The sequence below is a fragment of the Ranitomeya imitator genome, chromosome 2 (genome assembly GCF_032444005.1).
Source record: "Ranitomeya imitator isolate aRanImi1 chromosome 2, aRanImi1.pri, whole genome shotgun sequence".
NCBI classification, from domain to species: Eukaryota; Metazoa; Chordata; class Amphibia; order Anura; family Dendrobatidae; genus Ranitomeya; species Ranitomeya imitator.
The window spans coordinates 231,539,431-231,564,730 of record NC_091283.1 but is presented as its reverse complement, the minus strand read 5'-3'; the positions used below and the strand labels follow the sequence as shown (position 1 = coordinate 231,564,730).

General features: G+C 46.2%; 1 protein-coding gene across 8 annotated transcripts in view; it reads left to right on the top strand.

The window, feature by feature from the left end:
- LOC138662778 (E3 ubiquitin/ISG15 ligase TRIM25-like) overlaps positions 1-25,081 on the top strand; it is a 60,941-nt gene extending 35,860 nt beyond the window's left edge. For all 8 annotated transcript variants that reach the window (XM_069748706.1, XM_069748708.1, XM_069748709.1 and 5 more), the window contains one exon: positions 20,362-25,081. In XM_069748706.1, coding sequence (XP_069604807.1) covers positions 20,362-20,900 — 539 coding nt within the window. In that variant the 3' untranslated portion in view covers positions 20,901-25,081. The remainder of the gene's footprint in view (positions 1-20,361) is intronic.
- Positions 25,082-25,300: the final 219 nt, after the last annotated feature.

Sequence of the window (25,300 nt, the reverse complement as noted above, 5' to 3'; positions counted from 1 at the left end):
AGCAGGCTGCCTGGAAGGACTGAGACAGCCGTCCATGACGTGATCACCGGGAATCAACCCCCAATCCGGGGTTCAGCATAACGGGTCTTTCTTCGAGGTGCAGTAGCACATGTGCCAAGAAATTGACGAAATGCTGAAGCTGGGGGTGATTCAAGCATCCAGCAGCATGTGGGCTTCGCCCGTAGTCCTCGTCCCCAAAAAAGATTGAACAACCCAGTTTTGCGTGGACTACAGTAGGCTCAATGCTGTGACGGTCACCGATGCATTCCCCATACCACGCATCAATGACCTGCTCGACCAGTTGGCCTGGGCTAAGTACCTGACCATCATGGATCTGAGCTGAGGACACTGTCAGATTCCCCTGACCCATGAGGCACGGGAACCCTGCCTTTATTACGCCTTTTGGACTGTACGAGTCCACAGTGATGCTGTTCGGCGTGAAGATTGCCCCTACCACTTTTCTGCGGATGGTCAACACACTGCTCAAGGGACTTGAAGGGTATGCAGCCGCGTACCTGGATGATATTACCAACTTCAGTCCCACCTGGGAGGATCACCTAGAGCATCTGGCTCAGGTGCTTGGGCTTATCCAACGGTCTGGTTTGACCATCAAGCCGGAAAAAATGCCAGCTGGGTATGAGCGAGGTCCTCTATCTGGGTCACCGGGTAGGCAGGGGTGAGTGTGTTCTGAAGCCAGAGCCTGGGAAAGTGGATACCATTGCATCCTGGCCTACCCCCAGGACCAAGAACCAGGTGATGTCCTTCCTTGGGGACGCGCGTCGGGGAGGGCGGGAGTGCCTGTGTGTGACCCTGCTGTATTTACAGGTATGTGATGTGAGACATGCTCATGGTGCAGGATGCCCTGCTTGTATGTACATTTATGACTATATGCTGTCTCCTAGGTGGTTTCACATACGGCCCTTCCGCCTATTGTTTATGTGGGAAGATCTGCTACCCTTTTATTATCTGTCCTGTCTGTAGGTCTGTTATGTATATTTAATAAACTTTTTGTATTGTGACCTCAATATTAGCTTGTGGACGTCTGTACACTGATTTTTTTCTTGTGGTGTTTGTTCTATGGACTTCAGTGTGTCCGTATATGTCCAATACTACACTATGGGATACTTTCCATATATTTGAGAGACATCATATTAATATGTGGCCCCATAGTTTCGTGTGTTTTCCTGTTTATTACTGTTCCAAGATGGCGGCTGTTCCCTCATCACACCTCCCTGCTTTAGAGGGCGCTAGGGGGCATCACATTCCTGTGTTCCCCCATGCGCCCTTCCACACCTTCTCCTTGCCGGGACAACCCATCGCATTACTATGGTCTCTGCCTCTCTCTCCCTGAGCCTGTCTCTGCCTCCTCCTCTCTGAGGCTGTCTCTGCCTCTCCCCTCTTTCCGAGGCTGTCTCTGCCTCCTCCCCTGTCTCTCTCTGAGGCTGTCTCTGCCTCCTCCTCTGTCTCTCTCTGAGGCTGTCTCCGCCCCATCCTCTCTCTCTCTGAGGCTGTCTCTGCCCCCTCCTCTCTCTCTCTCTCTGAGGCTGTCTCTGCCCCCTCCTCTCTCTCTCTCTGAGGCTGTCTCTGCCCCCTCCTCCTTCTCTTTCTGAGGCTGTCTCTGCCTCCTCCCCTCTCTTTCTGAGGCGGTCTCCGCCTCCCCCTCCGTCTCTCTCTGAGGCTGTCTCTGCCCCCTCCTCTCTCTTTCTGAGGCTGTTTCTGCCTCCTCCCCTGTGTCTCTTGGAGGCTGTCTCTGCCCCCTCCTCTCTCTCTCTGAGGCTGTCCCTGCCCCCTCCTCCTTCTCTCTCTGAGGCTGTCTCTGCCTCCTCCCCTCTCTTTCTGAGGCTGTCTCTGCCCCCTCCTCTCTCTCTCTGAGGCTGTCTCTGCCCCCTCCTCCTTCTCTCTCTGAGGCTGTCTCTGCCCCCTCCCCTCTCTCTCTGAGGCTGTCTCTGCCCCTCCTCCTTCTCTCTCTCTCTCTCTCTCTGAGGCTGTCTCTGCCCCCTCCTCCTTCTCTCTCTGAGGCTCTCTGCCCCCTCCCCTCTCTCTCTGAGGCTGTCTCTGCCCCCTCCTCCTTCTCTCTCTCTCTCTCTCTCTCTCTGAGGCTGTCTCTGCCCCCTCCTCCTTCTCTCTCTCTCTCTGAGGCTGTCTCCGCCCCCTCCTCCTTCTCTCTCTGAGGCTGTCTCTGCCTCCTCCCCTCTCTTCCTGAGGCGGTCTCCGCCTCCTCCTCTGTCTCTCTCTAAGGCTGTCTCTGCCCCCTCCTCTCTCTCTCTGAGGCTGTCTCTGCCCCCTCCTCCTTCTCTCTCTGAGGCTGCCTCTAACTGTCGGTCCCTGGGCCACGCCTCCGGTGAGCTCTGCTGGACCGGTACCCGGTACAGCCGTCCCTGGTCCCAGACCACCCGCTCGCGGTCTGACTCCCCGGGAGGCTGTGCCGCCCGCTCCTTAAGAGCTTTCAGGCTAGCATCAGCTTCCAACGCTGCCTGAAATCCCTGACTCGATGTGGCGAGAATGGACGACACCGCCACATCCGCTGTCAGCTCCCCGGGATTTGTTTCCTGGCCGCTGTCTGACTCTGCAGCCACTTGGTCAGAGAGGGGGAAGCCGTCGGACCTCTGCAAGGCTCCGGCGCTCCCACTCCGGGTGACAGCGGCCACAACCGCTGTGCCCATGGGTAGCACCTGCTTTCCCCCGGCCCCTGACCACGTCGCCGGGTCAGGCAGACTTCCCTGCCCTCCTGACATCCCGGGTGTGGGGAACTCCTGCCCTGGGGTCTTACCTGGTGGCTCCTCTCCCAGGACGCCTCCTCCCCCCATGGCCTGTTCCTCTTCCTGCAGGGGCCCTAGACTCAGCAGGCTGGATTCACTTAGGGGCCCTCCACTGCCCGTAGCAGCCCGTCCCTCCACCTCTGAGCTCTCCCCTACAGTCTCCTCACCTGTCCTCACTGTGAGCCATGTGTGTGTGGTGTCAGTGTATGGAGTACCCTCAGGTTTCACTCCCTCCTCCACTGTTGGAGGCACATTCAACACATCAACATTCACAGTAGAGTCAGGACATTCTTGGGGAGCCGAACTTGGGGGTTCAGTGGCCACATACTGGGACACTAGCCGCCCCAAGTCGGTCCCAAGTAATACATTAGCAGGAATATTTGACGTTACTCCCACCTCCTGTACTCCCCTCCCGGCACCCCAGTCCAAAAACACCTTTGCGACAGGCAGCGCCGGTTCCACGCCTCCAATTCCGGAGACGGACAGGGTTCTCCCTGGCACCAAGTATTGAGGGGACACCACCTCAGGACGTACCAGGGTTCGTTCAGCGCCTGTGTCCCACAGTCCCATGACCGCTGAGCGGCCGATAGTGACGGGTTGGTAATTGTCCAGGGAACTCCCACCACCCCCTCCCACACATAAAACAGTGGACGGTTCCGGGGACAGGGATGGGGCCTTAAGACACTGGGGACATACTGTCTTGAAGTGTCCCAGCTGGTTGCAGTGATGACAACGTCTGGGTTCTGCGCCTGGCCTGGAGAGGGCAGCAGGGGGGTACACCCCTTGCACTCTGGGGGCTGGGGAAACAGGGGCAGGATTGGGCTTACCCCCTCTCCAGGTGCTGCTGGCAGGCTTCTTTGGCTCAGGCGCCCTGTTATTGGCATACTTGTCTGCCAGGGCGGCTGTAGCAGAAGCCCCCTTCAGTTTCCGGTCACGGAGGAACTGCTGGAGGTCCTCTGGGCAGTTCCACAAGAACTGCTCCGTGACGAACAGTTCCTGGACCTCCTGGCGGGTGGTGAGCGCTAGACCCGAGGTCCAGTGCTCTGCAGCTCTCAGCAACACCCGCATGTGGTCGGTCCAGGTGTCCTTTGGGCCCCGCTGCAGGCTCCGGAACTTCTTGCGGTAGGACTCTGGGGTGAGGTTGTAGTGCTGGATCAGCGCCCGCTTGATGCTGCTGTAGTCCTGTTCCGCCCCGGCAGGTAAGTCCCCCAAAACTTCCAGGGACTTACCCCTCAAACGGGGGGTCAGGTATCTTGCCCACTGATCCGGGACCAGATGGTGTTGAAGGCAGGTCCTTTCAAAGGCCAGCAAGAAGGAATCCAGGTCTCCATCCTTCTCAAGCAGAGGGAAGTCCTCGGCCCGGACTTTGGAAGCCCTGGACTCTGGTGGTGCTGGGGTGTCCAGCGGGAGCCCGTGTTGAGCCATCTCCAGTCGGTACCGGCGCTCCACTGCTCTCTCTGCCGCTGCTTGCTCCGCTGCCCATCGACGTTCTGCACGCTCGGCCTCTGCTGCTTTCTCTGCAGCTGCCATGAGTCTCATATAGGTGTCTTCATTACCCACCTCGAGACGTGCCACTGCCGCTGCAACAAGGGCCTCCGATGTGGACAGGCTGGGGCGGGTAGGTGGTGGGTAGTCCCTTGCCGGACTAAGCATGGGTGGCTGGCTCCTTGGGGAGTCTGGGCTGAGCTCCCCCTCGCCTTGAATGGTACCGTCCACCGCCACCTCCTCATAGACCATAGCACTGGCCTGCGCCCTCACTGCACTCCTGGTGCCCTCCGCCATCTTTGTAACCTCTGGTTACTGACACAGCTGTACCCCTGACCTTGCACACAACTTATTATATCTACACTCTGACCGTCTAGTGATGGGCTCACCTTAAGACCCCAGCAGTGAAAGTACCACTGGTAGTCTTTAGTGTCTGGGAGTAGGGGTCCCACGCACACTATTACTCTGATCCCACCGCTGCCACCACTGTGAAGGATTACCCCTTCCTCCCACGTCACCAATCCGTGACGTCACTACACAGGCCCAGCCCTCCGGCGCCCCCTTTGTGTCTCAGGTCAGTAAAGGAACTGCACCTAGAGCAAATGGCCGCCGGGGAGACTGCCCTGTTACCCACACTGGGTATTCTAAGATTCGCAATCAGAGTAAAAGGATCAGCCCAAAATTAATTTATGATTTAATTGCCTTAAGGGCGCACTAGATAATTACAAGAAATATACAATCACAATATATCAAGAATTACAGTCAGAGTACAATATAAGAATAATAATACAAGGCTTAAAGGTATAACGCTGGACTTCAATTTACCAGGTTGAAGGTCGCTTGTGGAAGCTGGGGGGGCGCAGCCTTCCGCAGGTCCAAAACTTAGTTGCCGGGCAGCCCCCAGAAAGCGTGTGCTTGCTCCCCTCTGGCTGGCATACCCTGTTCCTTAAGATATCATCATCATCTTCTGTGGAGTGAGGGTCTCCCAGTGACCTTCAGCTCTTCTTAAACCTGGCTGTGTCCCCCACGTGCAGCTGGGTGTGCTTAGCAATCTCCACCCCCTCTGCCTCCCTGCAAGATTTATTCCAATATCTAGTAAATGGAATAAATTCTCCCAGGATGATCGGATCAGCACCCGGGCAGGACCAGCTCCTGTGGTTTGTTCTGCCGGTCGTATTGGGATCAAACCTGGACCCATTTGGTCCCTGTGGGAGGCTGATCTCTATATCTCGGGTTTCAGGCCTCCCACGGACACGGGAGTCGCACTGTTAGATGCACAATTTCTTTAGGGCGAGGGGAATATTTTTTTATGAGCCGGTACCTCGGACGATGCGTCCATAATTCACAATTCCATGTTGGAGACGGTTCGACTGGGCTGCCATAGTAGATGTGTATCCAGTGGCCACTTGGCATGCGTGTTTTAATTAAGCCCCCAAGCATTTCCAAGCCCCTTGCTGGCGTGATTTCCTCATTGAGCTTTGAAGTACCTTCTACAGTTTACACTGAGCTCAGCCCGTTGGCATACTAATAGGAACTTTATTCATTAGAAAAGGTGGGGGCCAGGAGCACTCCTCTCTGCAGACCTGTGACCAGGAGACAAAATGGAGTCACGCCAATCTGTTAGTATGCCTGTTCCAAGATGGCGGCTGTTCCCTCATCACAACTCCTTTATCCTTTGTCATTGTTCTGCCACGGAAGCCACGTCACGCGTGGAGACGGACCAGAAACTAAGAAGGTGCCTGTGGATACGTGAGCTTCATTTCATTCACGAGTTATAAGTAATATTAATGTGATACATACAGCTAACTGTAATCCCAACCTGTTCCCTCCCTTTTTCTGTACTGCTGGCTGTAAAATCTGTATATTACTCTGTATATATTTGTATTATCTTGTGCGCCTTTCGGCAATTAAGATATCAATTAATTTTGGGCGGCTCTTTTATCTCGAAACCCGATTTCCCACATCAGTGAACGCGGCTAGTACTTAAACGCTACCAGGGGTTGGCTTCTGACCCAATATAAGCTTGTTAACGGACCGGGCTTATATTTAACGAGGAACTGGTGGCAGCATACCGTTCTGTTGTTATTGGGGGATCCTGGCAGTGATGGACCGGAGGAATATATATATTCCGATAACTAGTACGCGACAGGTCAGCCTCTCCGGCGATTACTTATCCTAGATGCAGTTCCCTAACTGAACCTGAGGGTAAGGGGGGTGCCAGAGAGCTGCGACTGTGTGAGCTCGGGCGGCGGGGGGACATGTGTATCCTCTTGTGTTTTTATCACAAGCATGGATCCAGCAAAAGTACGGGCGATAGTGGATTAGGATCATCCCGAGGATTTGAAGGCGTTGCAAAAGTTTTTGGGTTTCGCCAACTACTGCAACCATAAGTTAATCAAAAACTTTATGATAGTGGCCTAACCTCTGACAGATATGACCTGGAATGGGGCAAACTTTTCCAAGTTGTCCATTTGTGCCAGTCAGGCATTCAGTACCTTGAATTAATGATTTGCATCTGCACCAATTCTCATACAGCCTGACGTCACTCAGCCGTTTGTTGTAGAAGTTGATGCGTCTCAAATATCGGTGGGGGCTGTATTGTCGCAGTGTGCGTCTCCTGGTAAATTACATCCATGTACATACTTTTGTAAAAAATTGTCATGGGGAAAGAAATTATGACATTGGTAACAGGGAACTCTTGGCTATCAAGTGGGACTTTGAAGAGTAGCGTCATTGTATGGAGGGAGCAGTTCCTCCAGTTATGGTAATCATTGATCATAAGAATCTCTTATATCTAGAGTCTGCAAAACGTCTAACGCCTCAACAGGCAAGATGGGCATTCTTCTTCATCAGGTTTCTTTTTTTTGTCAGATATAGGCTGGGGAACAAGAACATTAATGCAGATGCCTTATCTCATTTTTTTCCTGGGGGTGGAGATAATTGTGAACTGGTTTTGATACTACAAAAAATGGTGGTTATAGCGTCTATGCTCCGATCTTGAAAAAGAGATTGTTGACGCTCAGGGGGATGCCCCGCTGCCTGTCTGTTAGGTAAACTGTTCCTGTGAATCTCCATCTGAGAGTTATTAATGAACATCACGATTCGATCTTAGATGGACGTCCTGGTAATAAAGCCACCACAGATCTTCTTACTCTGTGTTTTTGGTGGTCGGGGTACACCAGGATGTCCGGGAGTATGTAGCCGCCTGCATTATCTGTGCACGTTCTAAAACCACTCATACTCATCTGTCGGGGTCCCTCCAACCATTGGTGGTTCCCAGTTGACTTTGGATTAATTTATTGATAGATTTTATCACTGATCTACCCGTGTCTGTGGGGAATACGGTAACTTTGGTGGTTGTGGATAGATTCAGTAAAAATGTCACATTTTATTGTGCTCAAGTAAATAAGGCAGCACACTGCAGCGCTAAAACATGTAAACATGAAACACGAAAATTGAACTGCATTACTGCACTAAATATATGAAAAATGAGAGCGTTTAGTGCATAAAAATGGCCAATTTTATGTGTACCTGGTAGCCACTTTACGGCATCTCTTATACCAGGTCCTAAACTTGCCTTTCCTCGCTGAGAATAAACGTCTCCATCTGAATGGGTACTCCCGCCTCCTATTCACAGGTGTTTTAATTACAGCAGGTCCAATACCCCTCCATAGAGAGAGAGAATTTTAGTCTAGGAAGAGGTTTCACATGTACCCATTCAGATGGAGACGTTTATTCTCAGCGAGGTAAGGCAAGTCTAGTACCTGGTATAAGAGAGATGTCGTAAAGTGGCTATCAGGTACACATAAAATTGGCCATTTTTATGCGCTAAACGCTCTCATTTTTCATATTTCTAGTGCAGTAATGCAGTTCAATTTTCGTGTTTCATGTTTGCATGTTTTAGCGCTGCAGTGTGCTGCCTTGTTTACTTGACTATATACGAGTTGGCAAGTCTAGGTTCAGCACCTGTTCACACATAGTCTATGTTTGGATGTGACGGTCAGTCTTTTGAAATGTACATTTTATTGTGCTGCCCGCTTTACTTAACGCCAAGACCTTGGCGCAAATTTTCATCAGTGAGATTGTAAAATGACATGGTATCCCTACCGATATTGTTTCTGACTGGGTGGTGGAGTTTATTTCCAAATTTTGGAGTGCATTTGGCATTCGCTTGGGGAGCGAGTTTCACCCAGTCTAATGGGCAAACTGAACGGGTTAACTGCAGACTTATCTTAGGTGTTTTGTGTCTGAGAATCAGGAGGACTGGGTTACCTACTTACCTCTAGCTGAGTTCGCGGTAAATACTGGTAGTCATTAGTCTACTTGTATGTCCCCGTTTTTTGGGGCATACGAGTTGCATCCTCAGGTCAGCTCATTTAATAGGAATCGTTCTTCTGGAATACCCAAAGAAGAACTGTTTTCATCATCTATTACATCTGTGCAGCAAAGGGTCATTGATAAATTTGGAATTTCATATAGCTCATTGTCACTTAGTTCTTCGGTCACTGTAAGGGATACAGTACTGAAGAGAGCATGTGGATACCAGCATCTGACGTCTATGTGGCTAGATTTATGTAGTATTTCCAGTATTTTCACATGGCACACCCTGATAAACCCACAAGGATGCCGTGACAGAGGAGCCAGAAGACCGCAGCGTCTGATTTCTTATACTCCTGCACTGATTAGAAACACTATACCTTCATATTAAATGGTGCAGATTTCTTTTAGCAGTCCAGGGGTTAATCTGCTCAGTTGAGAGCTCCTGGAAGCTTTCCTGCATTAAGGCTCTCAGCTGTGCACTGTTAGCCACTCTCATCTCCTATATAATGTGGGTCCTGGCTAGCACTCCGTGTCAGAGCTAGCTTATGCTTCATGGCTACAGATTGTTGGTGGTTATTTGAGAAGGCATTTGGTGAATTTATATGTGACTGTTGCTAGGTTTTGCGTGTGTGATAGTTCCCTTCTAGTTTGGTTTAACCCCATCCTCCACTCCCGATGCATACCTCTGTTATATGTGTGGGTATATTTATATGATTAGTATTTTTTGTTACCCCTATTAGTATTGCCTTGTAAGTCTGGTTGGTGTACTGCGACATTCTCTCCTCTTCCCTGGGTGGGGAAAGGGTACAGATTGAGGGCAGATTCAGGAGCTAAGGCAAGGTACGTAGACCTGGTGTCTTCACCATCCGAAGTAACCCGGGGAACAGGGCAAGCTAGGGCGCCCCTAGCGTTAGGGATCGGGAAGGAACATCCGACAACAGAGTTGTGACATTATCTTAATGTTCCGAAAAAGTCAGTTTGTTCCTTCCATCTTAGAGCATCAAAATGCCTCAATATATTAGCGATTTGAATAATATACTCAGAAGAGTACACCATTCTATCTCAGCACCCATATATAAGATAACTTTGTATATACAGGGATATATTATTACTCGATAATACATTTGATATATGTATTTAATAGCACAAATACATTTTAGGAGGGACCAATCGTGTGGTGAACAAAACAAACTCATCATTCCATAAACCTCATTCATAATAAATAGAAGAGTCAGTTAGGATAATCGATGCAATGTCCATAATCCATTATAGATAGAACCTATCCAGGACAGTGGGCTCATAAAGATTGGTTTCTCTCTAGGGATCGGCAAAACAAAGAGAATTAGGGGCTAATACATGAGGAGGAGAGTGGGGGATAGTAGAAAGCCGAAGCATGAGCGACTGAGGAGAGTGGGGGAACATAGAAAGCTGAAGATGAAGCATGAGCTACGGAGGAGAGTGGGGGAACATAGAGAGCCAAAGACTAAGTGTGAGCTGCGGAGGACAGTGGGGGATCATAGAAAGCAACCAAATTGCAACTGATGGTTACCATCCAGTCTAACACTTCTCATTCAATATATCTGCCTAGCCTCCTTCATGATTCGTCTTCGGCTTTCTATGATCCCCACTCTCCTCTAGCTCACGCTTCGCTTTCGGCTTTCTATGTTCCCCCACTCTCTTCCGTAGCTCACGCTTTGGTTTTCTATTCTTACCTCACTCTCATCCGTAGCTCACGCTTTGTCTTCGGCTTTCTATGTTCCATCAATCTCCTCCATAATTCACGATTCGTCTTCGGCTTTCTATGATCCCCACTCTCCTCTAGCTCATGCTTCGCCTTCGGCTTTCTATGTTCCCCCACTCTCCTCTGTAGCTCACACTTTGGTTTTCTATGTTATCTCACTCTCATCCGTAGCTCACGCTTTGTCTTCGGCTTTCTATGTTCCATCAACCTCCTCCGTAGTTCATGATTTGTCTTCGGCTTTGTATAATCCCCCACTCTCTTACGTAGCTCACGCTTCGGTTTTCTATGTTCCATCAATCTCCATAGTTCACGATTTATCTTCGGCTTTCTATGTTCCATCAACCTCCTCCATTGTTCATGATTCGTCTTCGGCTTTGTATAATCCCCCACTCTCCTACGTAGCTGACGCTTCGTGTTCAGCTTTGTATGTTCCCATATTCTCCTCCGTAGCTCATGCTTCATCTTCAGCTTTGTATAAGGCTTCTTTTACACATACTGTGTTTTTTTGTGGCCCGTTATTTGGGTGTTTTTTGCGGGCCGTATTGCCGCAATTTTCAAGTTCTGCCGCAATAATGGACCACAAAAAACAAACTTGAAGATCGCCATTTTCCAAGTTCCCAATACTATAGCAAAAGTATTGGAAAAAAACAATGGTCCGCAAAACCGGAAGTGATGGTGCACCGCAAAAACAACCTTCCGTTGATTTACAATGGGGGCCGTGTCCGAGCAAGCTCGATCTTTTTTCACGGCCATAAATACAGCTCTCACAGCCATACAGCGCATGGCGCGCCGTGGAATTATTGCGGCCCGTTTTTCCGGTCTGCAAAATCATGGCAAAAGAAGCCTTATCCCCCACTCTCCTCCAAAGCTCACGCTTTGTCTTTGGCCTTCTATGTTCCCCCACTCTCCTACGTAGCTCATGATTCGTCTTCTACTTTCTATGATGAGTTTATATTGATCTCTGGACTGGATGGGTAACCAGTGCAATGACTGGCACAAGGTAGAGGTATCGGTGTAATGGTTGGTGAGTAATATGATCCTGTCTGCAGCATTGAAGACAGGTTGGAGAGGGGTGAGTTAAGTAAGAGGGAGGCCGATTAGTAGAGAGCTATAGTATAGAGTTTAGTATAGAGTTATTGAGGCTATAATTGATCATGGACATTGTATTAATTGTTTATCCTAATTGACTCTTGTATTTATTTTTAATGAGGTTTATGGAATGATGAGTTTCTTCTGTTCACCCCCTGATTGGTCCCTCCTAAAATGTATTTGTGCTATTAAATGCGTCCGACCCTGATGTGATATGTATAATGGACTAATATCTAATAATATATCTCTGTATATACAAACTTATTACCTTATGTATGGGTGCTGAGATGGACTAGTCATAGAATCATAGAATGGTAGAGTTGGAAGGGACCTCCTGGGTCATCTGGTCCAACCCCCTGCTCAAAGCAGGATTCACTAAACCATCTCAGGCTGATGTCTGTCCAGCCTCTGTGTGAAGACTTCCATTGAAGGAGAACTCACCACCTCTCATGGCCGCATGTTCCACTCATTGATCACCCTCACTGTCAAAATTTTTTTTCTAATATCTAATCTGTGTCTCCTCCCATTCTGTTTCCTCCCATTGCTTCTAGTCTTTCCTTGTGCAAATGAGAATAAAGATAATATCTGTCTACAAATATCTGAAGGGCTGTCACATTGTAGAAGGATCAAGTCTTCTCTCTGTCTTCTTTTTTGCAAGCTAAGCATTCCCAAATCCTGTAACCGTTCCTCATAAGACATGGTTTGCAGACCGGTCACCATTCTGGTCGCTCTTCTCTGAACTTGCTCCAGTTTGTTGATGTCTTTTTTTAAAATGTGGTGCCCAGAACTGGACACAGTATTCCAGGTTAGGTCTGACCTGGAGGAGTAGAGGGCAATAATGACATCATGTGCTTCTGTTAATACATCCCAGAATTGTATTTGCTCTTTTTGCTGCTGCATCACACTGTTGACTCATGTTCAGTTTATGATCTATTAGTATACCCAAGTCATTTTCACACGTGCTGTTGCTTAGCCCTATTCCTCCCATTCTGTAAATGCTTTTTTCATTTTTATTGCCCAGATGTAGTACATTGCATTTTTCCCTGTTAAAAACCATTCTGTTAGTTGCTGCCCACTGCTCCAGTTTATTTATATATTTTTGAATCCTCTCTCTCTCTTCGCTAGTATTAGCAATCCCTCCTAGCTTTGGTGTACTCGTCTGAATATATTAGTGAAATCGCTGATATATTGAGGCATTTTGATGCTCTGAGATGGACGGCGCAACTGCTCAGAACATGATGAGGTCAGGGTATGTCTGATGCATGCGGGGAGGACTCTATCAGTATAAAACGATGCGCAGCGCATGCAAATCACAATACCGCCTCCTTGATAAACCGGGAGTAGTGATGTATACACCATACTTTTCTCAGTATAGCTATCTTTTTTGTTATTAACATGTGAGTTTTCTATCTGATATAGTGCACGTACGATATAATATATTAGATATAGGATATTACGCAACCCTTATAGACCATAAGGTACCGTACTGTTTATCCTTCCTGCACCCCTATCCTATTTATAGGGCCATTCAGGGTGATGGGGGGATATCCGATGGTGATCAGGTGCACCACTGCGCAGGTAAAGGTTGCCAACCTCCGCGGATAGGTAGGGAGACACTAGTAACCTCTTAAGGTATGTGCATACGTAGAATGGTCCACTGCGCGTTTTTACCGCGTTTTTTGTGCGGATTACACAGCAGTTTCCTATTATGGAGCTGGTGTAAAACTGCTGCGGATTCCGCACAAAGAATTGACATGCTGCAGAGTGTAACCGCTGCGTTTCCGCCCGTTTTTTTTCCCCCGCATGTGCACTGCGGATTGCATTTCCCATAGGTTTACATTGTACTGTAAACGCATGGGAAACGCAGCGGATCCACAGCAAAATCCGCAGCGTGTGCACATAGCCTTAGGGTGAAAGTTTTCTCTGTATGTAAGAGGGAAAGGTAAGACTGGAGTAAATATATATATTTTTAAATCCTATAATGGACCTTTTAATGACTGAAGGATATGTTAAATATGATAAATCAGAGACATAGTACCAAACCCGGCGATTTGCTAAGATCATTTTGTACTCTTGAATAGTTATACGGTGAATTTTGTCCTGATTTAGCGAATATTGCTTATTGCACAGATATAGATAACAGAATCATAACCAGCAAGGCCTATTGCATGAACCATCAACAACAAAGTCATAAGTGCAGCTTTCAGCAATGATCGTGAGATAAGCAAGTGTCTATATAAAGCCGTGTAAGTTCCCTAATAAAGCGACCTTGACACGCGAATGTGGTTATTCTCCACGGACCTGCATGGACATCCATCTGATATCAGATTTGGAACCATGCAAATAGAAGGATTGCACACCCCAAGAGTGTGACCCCAAAAACAATATGTAATAACTATATATCAGTATATGGAGAGCAGATATGTAATAATGATATATCAGTATATGGAGAGGAGATATGTAATAATGATATATCAGTATATGGAGAGGAGATATATAATAATGATATATCAATATATGGAGAGCAGATATGTAATAACTATATATCTGCATACGGAGAGCAGATATCTAATAATGATATATCAGTATATGGAGGGCAGATATGGAAAAATGATATATCAGTATATGGATTACACATATGTAATAAAGATATCCGTATATGGCGAGCAGATATCTAATAATGATATATCAATATATGGAGAGGAGATATGTAATAATGATATATCAGTATATGGAGAGCAGATTTGTAATAACTATATATCTGCATACGGAGAGCAGATATGTAATAATGATATATCAATATATGAAGAGGAGATATGGAAAAATGATATATCAGTATATGGAGGGCAGATATGTAATAATGATATAGCAGTATATGGCGAGCGGATATCTAATAATGATATATCAATATATGGAGAGGAGATATGTAATAATGATATATCAGTAAATGGAGAGCAGATATGGAAAAATGATATATCAGTATATGGATTACACATATGTAATAAAGATATCCGTATATGGCGAGCAGATATCTAATAATGATATATCAATATATGGAGAGGAGATATGTAATAATGATATATCAGTATATGGAGAGCAGATTTGTAATAACTATATATCTGCATACGGAGAGCAGATATGTAATAATGATATATCAATATATGGAGAGGAGATATGGAAAAATGATATATCAGTATATGGAGGGCAGATATGTAATAATGATATATCAATATATGGAGATGAGATATGGAAAAATGATATAACAGTATATGGAGGGCAGATATGTAATAATGATAGATCAGTATATGGATTACACATATGTAATAAAGATATCAGTATATGGTGAGCAGATATCTAATAATGATATATCAATATATAGAGAGCAGATATCTAATAATGATATATCAGTATATAGAGAGCAGATATGTAATAATGATATAGCAGTATATGGAGAGCAGATATGTAATAATGATATATCAATATATGGAGAGGAGATATGTAATAATGATATATCAGTATATGAAGGACACATGTAATAATGATATAGCAGTATATGAAGAGCAGATATGTAATAATGATATATCAATATATGGAGAGGAGATCTGGAATAATATATCAGTATATGGAAGACACATATGTAATAATGATATCAGTATATAGAGAGCAGATATGTAATAATGATAAATCAGTATTAGGAGGACATATGTAATGATATATCAGTATATGGAGAGCAGATATGTAATAATGCTGTATGAGTATATGGAGGGAAGATATATGCCTCTTTCTTTAAACAGAAGATCGATACGATCAGAGAAAGCTTTGGCCCACAGCGCCCACTGCCCCTCTTAGCTGCTCAACCCTGCTCCTCCAAAACCAGCTTCTCCACCATGACAGAAGATCAGCTCTCCACCCTCCTGTCAAGATCACACCTCACCACCTGCACGCTTGACCCGCTCCCATCCCACCTCATCCCTAACCTTTCCACGGTCTTCATCCCAACCCTAACGCACCTCTTCAACCTCTCACTCACAACAGGTGTCTTCCCCTCATCCTTCAAGCATGCCAAGATCACACCCATCCTCAAAAAGCCCTCCCTCGACTCATCCTCTGTGTCTAGCTATCGCCCGATATCTCTTCTCCCTTATGCCTCCAAATTGCTGGAGCAACACGTCCATCTTGAACTGTCCTCCCACCTCTCCTCCTGCTCCCTCTTTGATCGGTTACAATCAGGCTTCCGTTCCCATCACTCAACTGAAACTGCCCTAACTAATGTCACCAATGACCTACTAACTGCCAGGAGCAAGCGACACTACTCTGTCCTCCTTCTCCTGGACCTGTCTTCTGCCTTTGACACTGTGGACCACTCCCTTTTGCTACAAATTCTCTCATCTCTTGGCATCACAGACTTGGCCCTTTCCTGGATCTCGTCATATCTGACAGACCGAACATTCAGTGTCTCCCTCCCCCACACCACCTCCTCACTTCGCCCTTTGTCAGTTGGTGTTCCTCAAGGCTCTGTTCTAGGACCCCTACTCTTCTCCATCTACACTTTCGGCCTGGGACAGCTCATAGAATCCCACGGTATGCAGTACCACCTCTACGCCGATGACACGCAGATCTACCTATCCGGACCTGACCTCACCTCCTTACTTACCAAAATCCCGCACTGTCTGTCTGCTGTTTCAGCCGTCTTTTCTGCTTGCTTTCTACAACTGAACATGGACAAAACAGAATTCATCATCTTTCCCCCATCTCACTCTACCCCTCCACCAGACCTATCCATCAATGTCCATGGCTGCTCACTTTCCCCAGTCCCACACGCCCGGTGCCTCGGGGTGATCCTCGATTCTGCCCTCTCTTTCAAGCCACATATCCAAGCCCTTGCCTCCTCCTGCCGTCTCAAACTCAAAAATATTTCCCGGATCCGTGCTTTCCTTGACCGCAACACCGCAAAAACGCTTGTGCATGCCCTTATCATCTCCCGCCTCGACTACTGCAACCTCCTACTCTCTGGACTCCCCTCTAGCACTCTGGCACTGCTCCAATCCATCCTACACTCTGCTGCCCGACTAATCTACCTGTCTCCCCGCTACTCCCCAGCCTCTCCCCTATGTCAAGCTCTTCACTGGCTTCCTATCGCCCAGAGACTCCAGTTCAAAACCCTCACAATGACATACAAAGCCATCCACAACCTGTCTCCTCCATACATCTGTGACATGGTCTCCCGGTACCTACCTACACGCAACCTCCGATCCTCTCAAGACCTCCTTCTCTACTCTCCTCTCATCTCTTCTTCCCACAACCGCATCTAAGACTTCTCCCGTACTTGCCCCATACTCTGGAACTCTCTACCCCAACACATCAGACTCTCGCCTACCATAGAAACCTTCAAAAAGAACCTGATGACCCACCTCTTCCGACAAGCCTACAGCCTGCAGTGATCCTGAAGTTACTGAACCACCGCGCAACCTGCCCTACCCTCTCCTAGTGTTTCATCACCCATTCCCTGCAGACTGTGAGCGGGCAAGGTCCTCCCTCCTTATGTACCCGTGTGCCTTGTTATCTGCTCATATTTAATGTATTTGTCTATATTTGCCTCGTATTCACATGTAAAGCGCCATGGAATAAATGGAGCTATAAAAATGTATAATAATAATAATAATAATAATGATATATCAGTATATGGAGAGCAGATATGTAATAATGATGTCCGTATATGGAGGACATATGTAATAATGATGCATCAGTATATGGAGAGCAGATATGTAATAATGATAAATCAGTATTAGGAGGACATATGTAATGATATATCCGTATATGGAGAGCAGATATGTAATGATGTATCATTATTACATATGTCCTCCATATACTGATATATCATTACATATCTGCCCTCCATGTACATATATATCATTATTACATATCTGCTCTCCATATATGGATATATCATTATTACATATCTGCCCTCTATATACTGATACATCATTATTACATATCTGCCCTCCATATACTGATACATCATTATTACATATCTGCCCTCCATGTACGTATATCATTATTTCATATGTCCTCCATATACTGATATATCATTACATATCTGCCCTCCATGTACGTATATATCATTATTACATATCTGCTCTCCATATACGGAGATATCATTATTACATATCTGCCCTCCATATACTGACACATTATTACATATCTGCCCTCCATGTACGTATATCATTATTTCATATCTCCTCCATATACTGATATATCATTATTACATATCTGCCCTCCATGTACGTATATATCATTATTACATATCTGCTCTCCATATATGGATATATCATTATTACGTATCTGCCCTCTATATACTGATACATCATTATTACATATCTGCTCTCCATATACTGATATATCATTATTACATATCTCTGCTCTCCATGTACGGATATATCATTATTACATATCTGCCCTCCAAAAAAGTGATATCATTATTACATATCTGCTCTCCATATACTGATGTATCATTATTACATATCTTCTCTCCATATACTGATATATCATTATTACATATCTGCCCTCCAAAAAAGTGATATCATTATTACATATCTGCTCTCCATATACTGATGTATCATTATTACATATGTCCTCCATATACTGATATATCAGTATATGGAGAGCAGATATGTAATAATGATATCACTTTTTTGGAGGGCAGATATGTAATAATGATATATCAGTATATGGAGAGAAGATATGTAATAATGATACATCAGTATATGGAGAGCAGATATGTAATAATGATATCACTTTTTTGGAGGGCAGATATGTAATAATGATATATCCGTACATGGAGAGCAGAGATATGTAATAATGATATATCAGTATATGGAGAGCAGATATGTAATAATGATGTATCAGTATATAGAGGGCAGATATGTAATAATGATATATCCATATATGGAGAGCAGATATGTAATAATGATATATACGTACATGGAGGGCAGATATGTAATAATGATATATCAGTATATGGAGGAGATATGAAATAATGATATACGTACATGGAGGGCAGATATGTAATAATGTGTCAGTATATGGAGGGCAGATATGTAATAATGATATCTCCGTATATGGAGAGCAGATATGTAATAATGATATATACGTACATGGAGGGCAGATATGTAATGATATATCAGTATATGGAGGACATATGAAATAATGATATACGTACATGGAGGGCAGATATGTAATAATGATGTATCAGTATATGGAGGGCAGATATGTAATAATGATGTATCAGTATATAGAGGGCAGATATGTAATAATGATATATCCATATATGGAGAGCAGATATGTAATAATGATATATATGTACATGGAGGGCAGATATGTAATAATGATGTATCAGTATATAGAGGGCAGATATGTAATAATGATATATCCATATATGGAGAGCAGATATGTAATAATGATATATATGTACATGGAGGGCAGATATGTAATAATGATATCTCCGTATATGGAGAGCAGATATGTAATAATTATATATACGTACATGGAGAGTAGATATGTAATAATGATATATACGTACATGGAGGGCAGATATGTAATAATGATATATCAGTATATGGAGGACATATGAAATAATGATATACGTACATGGAGGGCAGATATGTAATAATGTGTCAGTATATGGAGGGCAGATATGTAATAATGATATCTCCGTATATGGAGAGCAGATATGTAATAATGATATATACTTACATGGAGGGCAGATATGTAATGATATATCAGTATATGGAGGACATATGAAATAATGATATACGTACATGGAGGGCAGATATGTAATAATGATGTATCAGTATATGGAGGGCAGATATGTAATAATGATGTATCAGTATATAGAGGGCAGATATGTAATAATGATATATATGTACATGGAGGGCAGATATGTAATAATGATATATCAGTATATGGAGAGCAGTTATGTAATAATGATATCTCCGTATATGGAGAGCAGATATGTAATAATTATATATACGTACATGGAGAGCAGATATGTAATAATGATATATACGTACATGGAGGGCAGATATGTAATAATGATATATCAGTATATGGAGGACATATGAAATAATGATATACGTACATGGAGGGCAGATATGTAATAATGTGTCAGTATATGGAGGGCAGATATGTAATAATGATATATACGTACATGGAGGGCAGATATGTAATGATATATCAGTATATGGAGGACATATGAAATAATGATATACGTACATGGAGGGCAGATATGTAATAATGATGTATCAGTATATGGAGGGCAGATATGTAATAATGATGTATCAGTATATAGAGGGCAGATATGTAATAATGATATATATGTACATGGAGGGCAGATATGTAATAATGATATATCAGTATATGGAGAGCAGTTATGTAATAATGATATCTCCGTATATGGAGAGCAGATATGTAATAATTATATATACGTACATGGAGAGCAGATATGTAATAATGATATATACGTACATGGAGGGCAGATATGTAATAATGATATATCAGTATATGGAGGACATATGAAATAATGATATACGTACATGGAGGGCAGATATGTAATAATGTGTCAGTATATGGAGGGCAGATATGTAATAATGATATCTCCGTATATGGAGAGCAGATATGTAATAATGATATATACGTACATGGAGGGCAGATATGTAATGATATATCAGTATATGGAGGACATATGAAATAATGATATACGTACATGGAGGGCAGATATGTAATAATGATGTATCAGTATATGGAGGGCAGATATGTAATAATGATGTATCAGTATATGGAGGGCAGATATGTAATAATGATGTATCAGTATTTGGAGGACATATGTAATGATATATACGTACATGGAGGGCATATACATATTTCCGCCAACCCCATTATCTGTCTGCTGACGTCCTTTCTTGTCCTCAGATGCGAAGCGATTGTCGGCAGATCCCAGCACTGTGCACAAGAAGATCGTCCTATCTGACTCGTTCACAAAGTTGTCCATCAGCGACACTCCTCAGCCTTACCCGGAGTGTGCGCAGAGATTCTTCAGCTGCTCTCAGCTCCTCTGCTCACAGGGCTTCTCACAAGGCCTCCATTACTGGGAGGTGATAAAAGAAGGCGGGCACTTCAGTGGATTGGGCGTGGCCTATAATACCATCGCTCGCAATGGGCCGGAGAGTCGTCTGGGCCGCAACAAGGTGTCCTGGTGCATCGAGTGGTGTAACGGGAAGCTGCAGGCCTGGCACGATGACAAGCAGACCGACCTCACCACCCCGAACACCAGCAAGTACGGAGTGCTGCTCAACTGCGACCAGGGCTTCGTCTCATTCTACTGCATCGGAAAGAAATTCAGTGAGATCTACAAATTCCGGGCCCGCTTCACGGAGCCGGTGTACCCCGCTTTCTGGATGTTCTCCAGCAAGACTGTCCTGAGCCTTAATGCATTCCACCTGGAGCCCTGAAGACCCCGTCACGAGCCACCTCCAGAGCTGCACTCACATCATCTCTTCTACACTAATCACACCCAGAGCTGCACTCACATCACCTCTTCTACACTAGTCAAACCCAGAGCTGCACTCACATCACCTCTTCTACACTGATCACCTCCAGAGCTGCACTCACATCACCTCTTCTACACTAATCACACCCAGAGCTGCACTCACATCACCTCTTCTACACTGGTCATCATTGTCATGTGGCACAGTGGGGACTATCCTTGTCTTGTCATGTGGCACAGTGGGGACTACCCCTGTCTTGTCATGTGGCACAGTGGGGACTACCCTGTCTTCTCATTGTCATGTGCCACAGGAGGACTACTCTGTCTTGTCATGTGGCACAGTGGGGACTACCCTGTCTTGTCATGTGGCACAGTGGGGACTACCCCTGTCTTGTCATGTGGCACAGTGGGGACTACCCTGTCTTCTCATTGTCATGTGGCACAGTGGGGACTACCCTGTCTTCTCATTGTCATGTGGCACAGTGGGGACTACCCTGTCTTCTCATTGTCATGTGGCACAGTGGGGACTACCCTGTCTTCTCATTGTCATGTGGCACAGTGGGGACTACCCTGTCTTGTCATGTGGCACAGTGGGGACTACCCTGTCTTCTCATTGTCATGTGCCACAGGAGGACTACTCTGTCTTGTCATGTGGCACAGTGGGGACTACCCTGTCTTGTCATGTGGCACAGTGGGGACTACCCGTCTTGTCATGTGGCACAGTGGGGACTACCCTGTCTTCTCATTGTCATGTGGCACAGTGGGGACTACCCTGTCTTTTCATTGTCATGTGGCACAGTGGGGACTACCCTGTCTTGTCATGTGGCACAGTGGGGACTACCCTGTCTTCTCATTGTCATGTGACACAGAAGAACTACTGTCTTGTCATGTGGCACAGTGGGGACTACCCTGTCTTGTCATGTGGCACAGTGGGGACTACCCGTCTTGTCATGTGGCACAGTGGGGACTACCCTGTCTTCTCATTGTCCTGTGCCACAGTGGGGACTACCCTGTCTTCTCATTGTCATGTGGCACAGTGGGGACTACCCTGTCTTCTCATTGTCATGTGCCACAGGAGGACTACCCTGTCTTCTCATTGTCATGTGACACAGGAGGACTACTCTGTCTTGTCATGTGGCACAGTGGGGACTACCCGTCTTGTCATGTGGCACAGTGGGGACTACCCGTCTTGTCATGTGGCACAGAGGGGACTACCCTGTTTTCTCATTGTCATGTGCCACAGGAGGACTACCCTGTCTTCTCATTGTCATGTGACACAGGAGGACTACTCTGTCTTGTCATGTGGCACAGTGGGGACTACCCCTGTCTTGTCATGTGGCACAGTGGGGACTACCCCTGTCTTGTCATGTGACACAGTGGGGACTATCCCTGTCTTCTCATTGTCATGTGCCACAGTGGGGACTACCCTGTCTTATTGTCATGTGGCACAGTGAGGACTACCCTGTCTTCTCATTGTCATGTGGCACAGTAGGGACTACACTCTTGTCATGTGACACAGTGGGGACTACCCCTGTCTTGTCATGTGACACAGTGGGGACTATACCTGTCTTCTCATTGTCATATGGCACAGTGGGGACTACCCCTGTCTTGTCATGTGGCACAGTGGGGGCTATCCTGCCTTGTCATTGTCATGTGACAAATTGGGGACTATCCTCGTCTTCTCATTGTCATGTGGCACAGTGGGGACTATCCCTTTCTTTACAAGATGCAGTAGGGACTACCCCTGTCTTGTCATGTGGCACAGTGGGGACTACCTGTTTTGTCAGGTGGTACAGTGGGGATTACCCCTGTATTGTCATGTGACACATTGGGGACCACACCTATCTTGTCATGTGGCACAGTGGGGATTACGCCATTCTTGTAATGTGGCACAGTGGGGACTATCCGTCTTGTGGCACAGTAAGGACTACCTGTCTCGTCATTGTCATGTGGCACAGTGGGGACTACCTCTGCCTGGTCATGTGGCACAGTTTAGGACTATCCGTCTTCTCATTGTCATGTGGCACAGTGGGGATTACCTGTCTTGTCACGTGGCACCATCCCTGTGTTGTCATGTGACACAGTGGGGCCTACCCCTATCTTATCATATGGCACTGTGGGGACCACCCCTATCTTGTCATGTGGCACAGTGGAGATTACCCGTCTTGTCATGTGGCGTAGTGGGAAATATCCCTGTCTTGTCATGTGACACACTGGGGACCACACCTATCTTGTCATGTGGCACAGTGGGGACTACCTGTCTTGCATGTGGCACAGTGGGTATTACCCCTGTATTGTCATGTGACACACTGGGGACCACACCTATCTTGTCATGTGGCACAGTTTAGGACTATCCCTGACTTCTCATTGTCATGTGGCACAGTGGGGATGACCCGTCTTGTCTTTGTCATGTGGGGACTACCTCTGCCTGGTCATGTGGCACAGTTTAGGACTATCCCTGTCTTCTCATTGTCATGTGGCACAGTGGGGATTACCTCTGTCTTGTCACGTGGCACCATGCCTGTGTTGTCATGTGACACAGTGGGGACTACCCCTGTATTATTGTCATGTGACTCATTGGGGATCACCCCTATCTTATCATGTGGCACTGTGGGGACTATCCTGTCTTGTCATGTGACACAGTGGGGACTACCCGTCTTGTCATGTGGCACAGTGGGGACGAACTGTCTCTTGAGGACGGCCCATATAATAGTCATGTAAATGGCTGAGGACTGCACATTTCAAAGTATGGACCACCTGACAATTCTATTGTGAATTATTGGGGGACAGCTTATGTCATATCATTATCATGTGAGTAATTGAGGGCCGCCTGTGTCATATCATTGTCATGTGACACATTCAGGACGGTCCATATAGTATGACTAGTTGGGGACCACCCATGTTATATCATTGTCATGTGACACATTCAGGACGGTCCATATAGTATGACTAGTTGGGGACCACCCATGTTAGGTCATTGTCATGTGGGCAGCAGAGGCTCAGTGGTTAGCTCTGTACGGCGGCTCACTGGTTAGCTCTATACGGTACGTCAGTGGCTAGTCCTGTAGAGTGGCTCAGTGGTTAGCTCTGTACGGCGGCTCACTGGTTAGCTCTGTACGGCAGCTCACTGGTTAGCTCTATACGGTGGCTCACTGGTTAGCCCTATATGGTACGTCAGTGGCTAGCCCTGTAGAGTGGCTCAGTGGTTAGCCCTGTATGGTACATCAGTGGCTAGCCCTGTACAGTGGCTCAGTGATTAGCCCTGTACGGTTTGTCAGTGGCTAGCCCTGTACAGTGGCTCAGTGGTTAGCCCTGTATGGTTTGTCAACGGTGTTAGCCCTGTATGGTGACTTAGTAGTATCACTGTAGCTTTGCAGTGCTGAGGTCCAGGGTTGAAATCCCACCAAGCATGTCATCTGCCAGGAGTCTGTATCTTCTCCCCGTGTTTTGAATGGATTCTCCTGTTTCTTTCCACTCTCCAAAGGCAGCGAGTATGTAGATTCTTGGTCATGTGACACATGGGGGCACCCATGTTGTTTCGTGGTCATGTGACGTGATCAGAGCCCGCGCCGCTGCTTGGGGGCCGCAGTCTCCTCCACTGCTGGGGGGCCGCAGACAGTCTCCTCCACTGCTGGGGGGCCGCAGACAGTCTCCTCCACGGCTAACCCTAACGTACTCCGCATCCATCATCATACACACGCATCACCCAGAATAACCATCACACCTTCATACATCCTCCTCATCCCTAGCCATCAGCACATGTCCTCCCCGTCACACAGGTGCAGCTTCCTGGCACAGATGCATGATGTGTTGGCACTACTCGGGGTGGATATCAGCTCTGTATTTGCACGATTATCCAGAAGCGGGGAGCACCATCTTCAGAGTTTTGCTTGGCGAACACGGAGGGATGGGGATGATACCACGCAGCTGATCGGTCTCTGGAGCCCAAAGATCAGGAACATTTTTCTGCCCCGAGGGAAGAGGTGACGGAGTGGAGGCTACCCCTCCCCCATACACTGAGGGGCCTGGACAGGTGGTCAGAGCCGCACATGCCAGCGATCACAGGGTTAATGCTCTGAAATCTGTATTATATTGTAACTGTGTAATCAAGAATGTAACAAATAAACTGCATCCAGTGCAATGTGATCCTGCAGTGTCATGGTGTAAAACAGTGCACCCGCAAACACTGCACCGTCCAGTAGGGCACCACCACTGCACCTTCCAGTAGGGCACCAACATCGCCATCACTGCATCCACCTTTTATTATTCATTTTATAGCACCAATGATTCCAAATGCTGAACATGTGAGGAGGTCACTGTAGGCATCACCGAGCCTCAATACAGAAGTCACCTAGACCTTGCCAT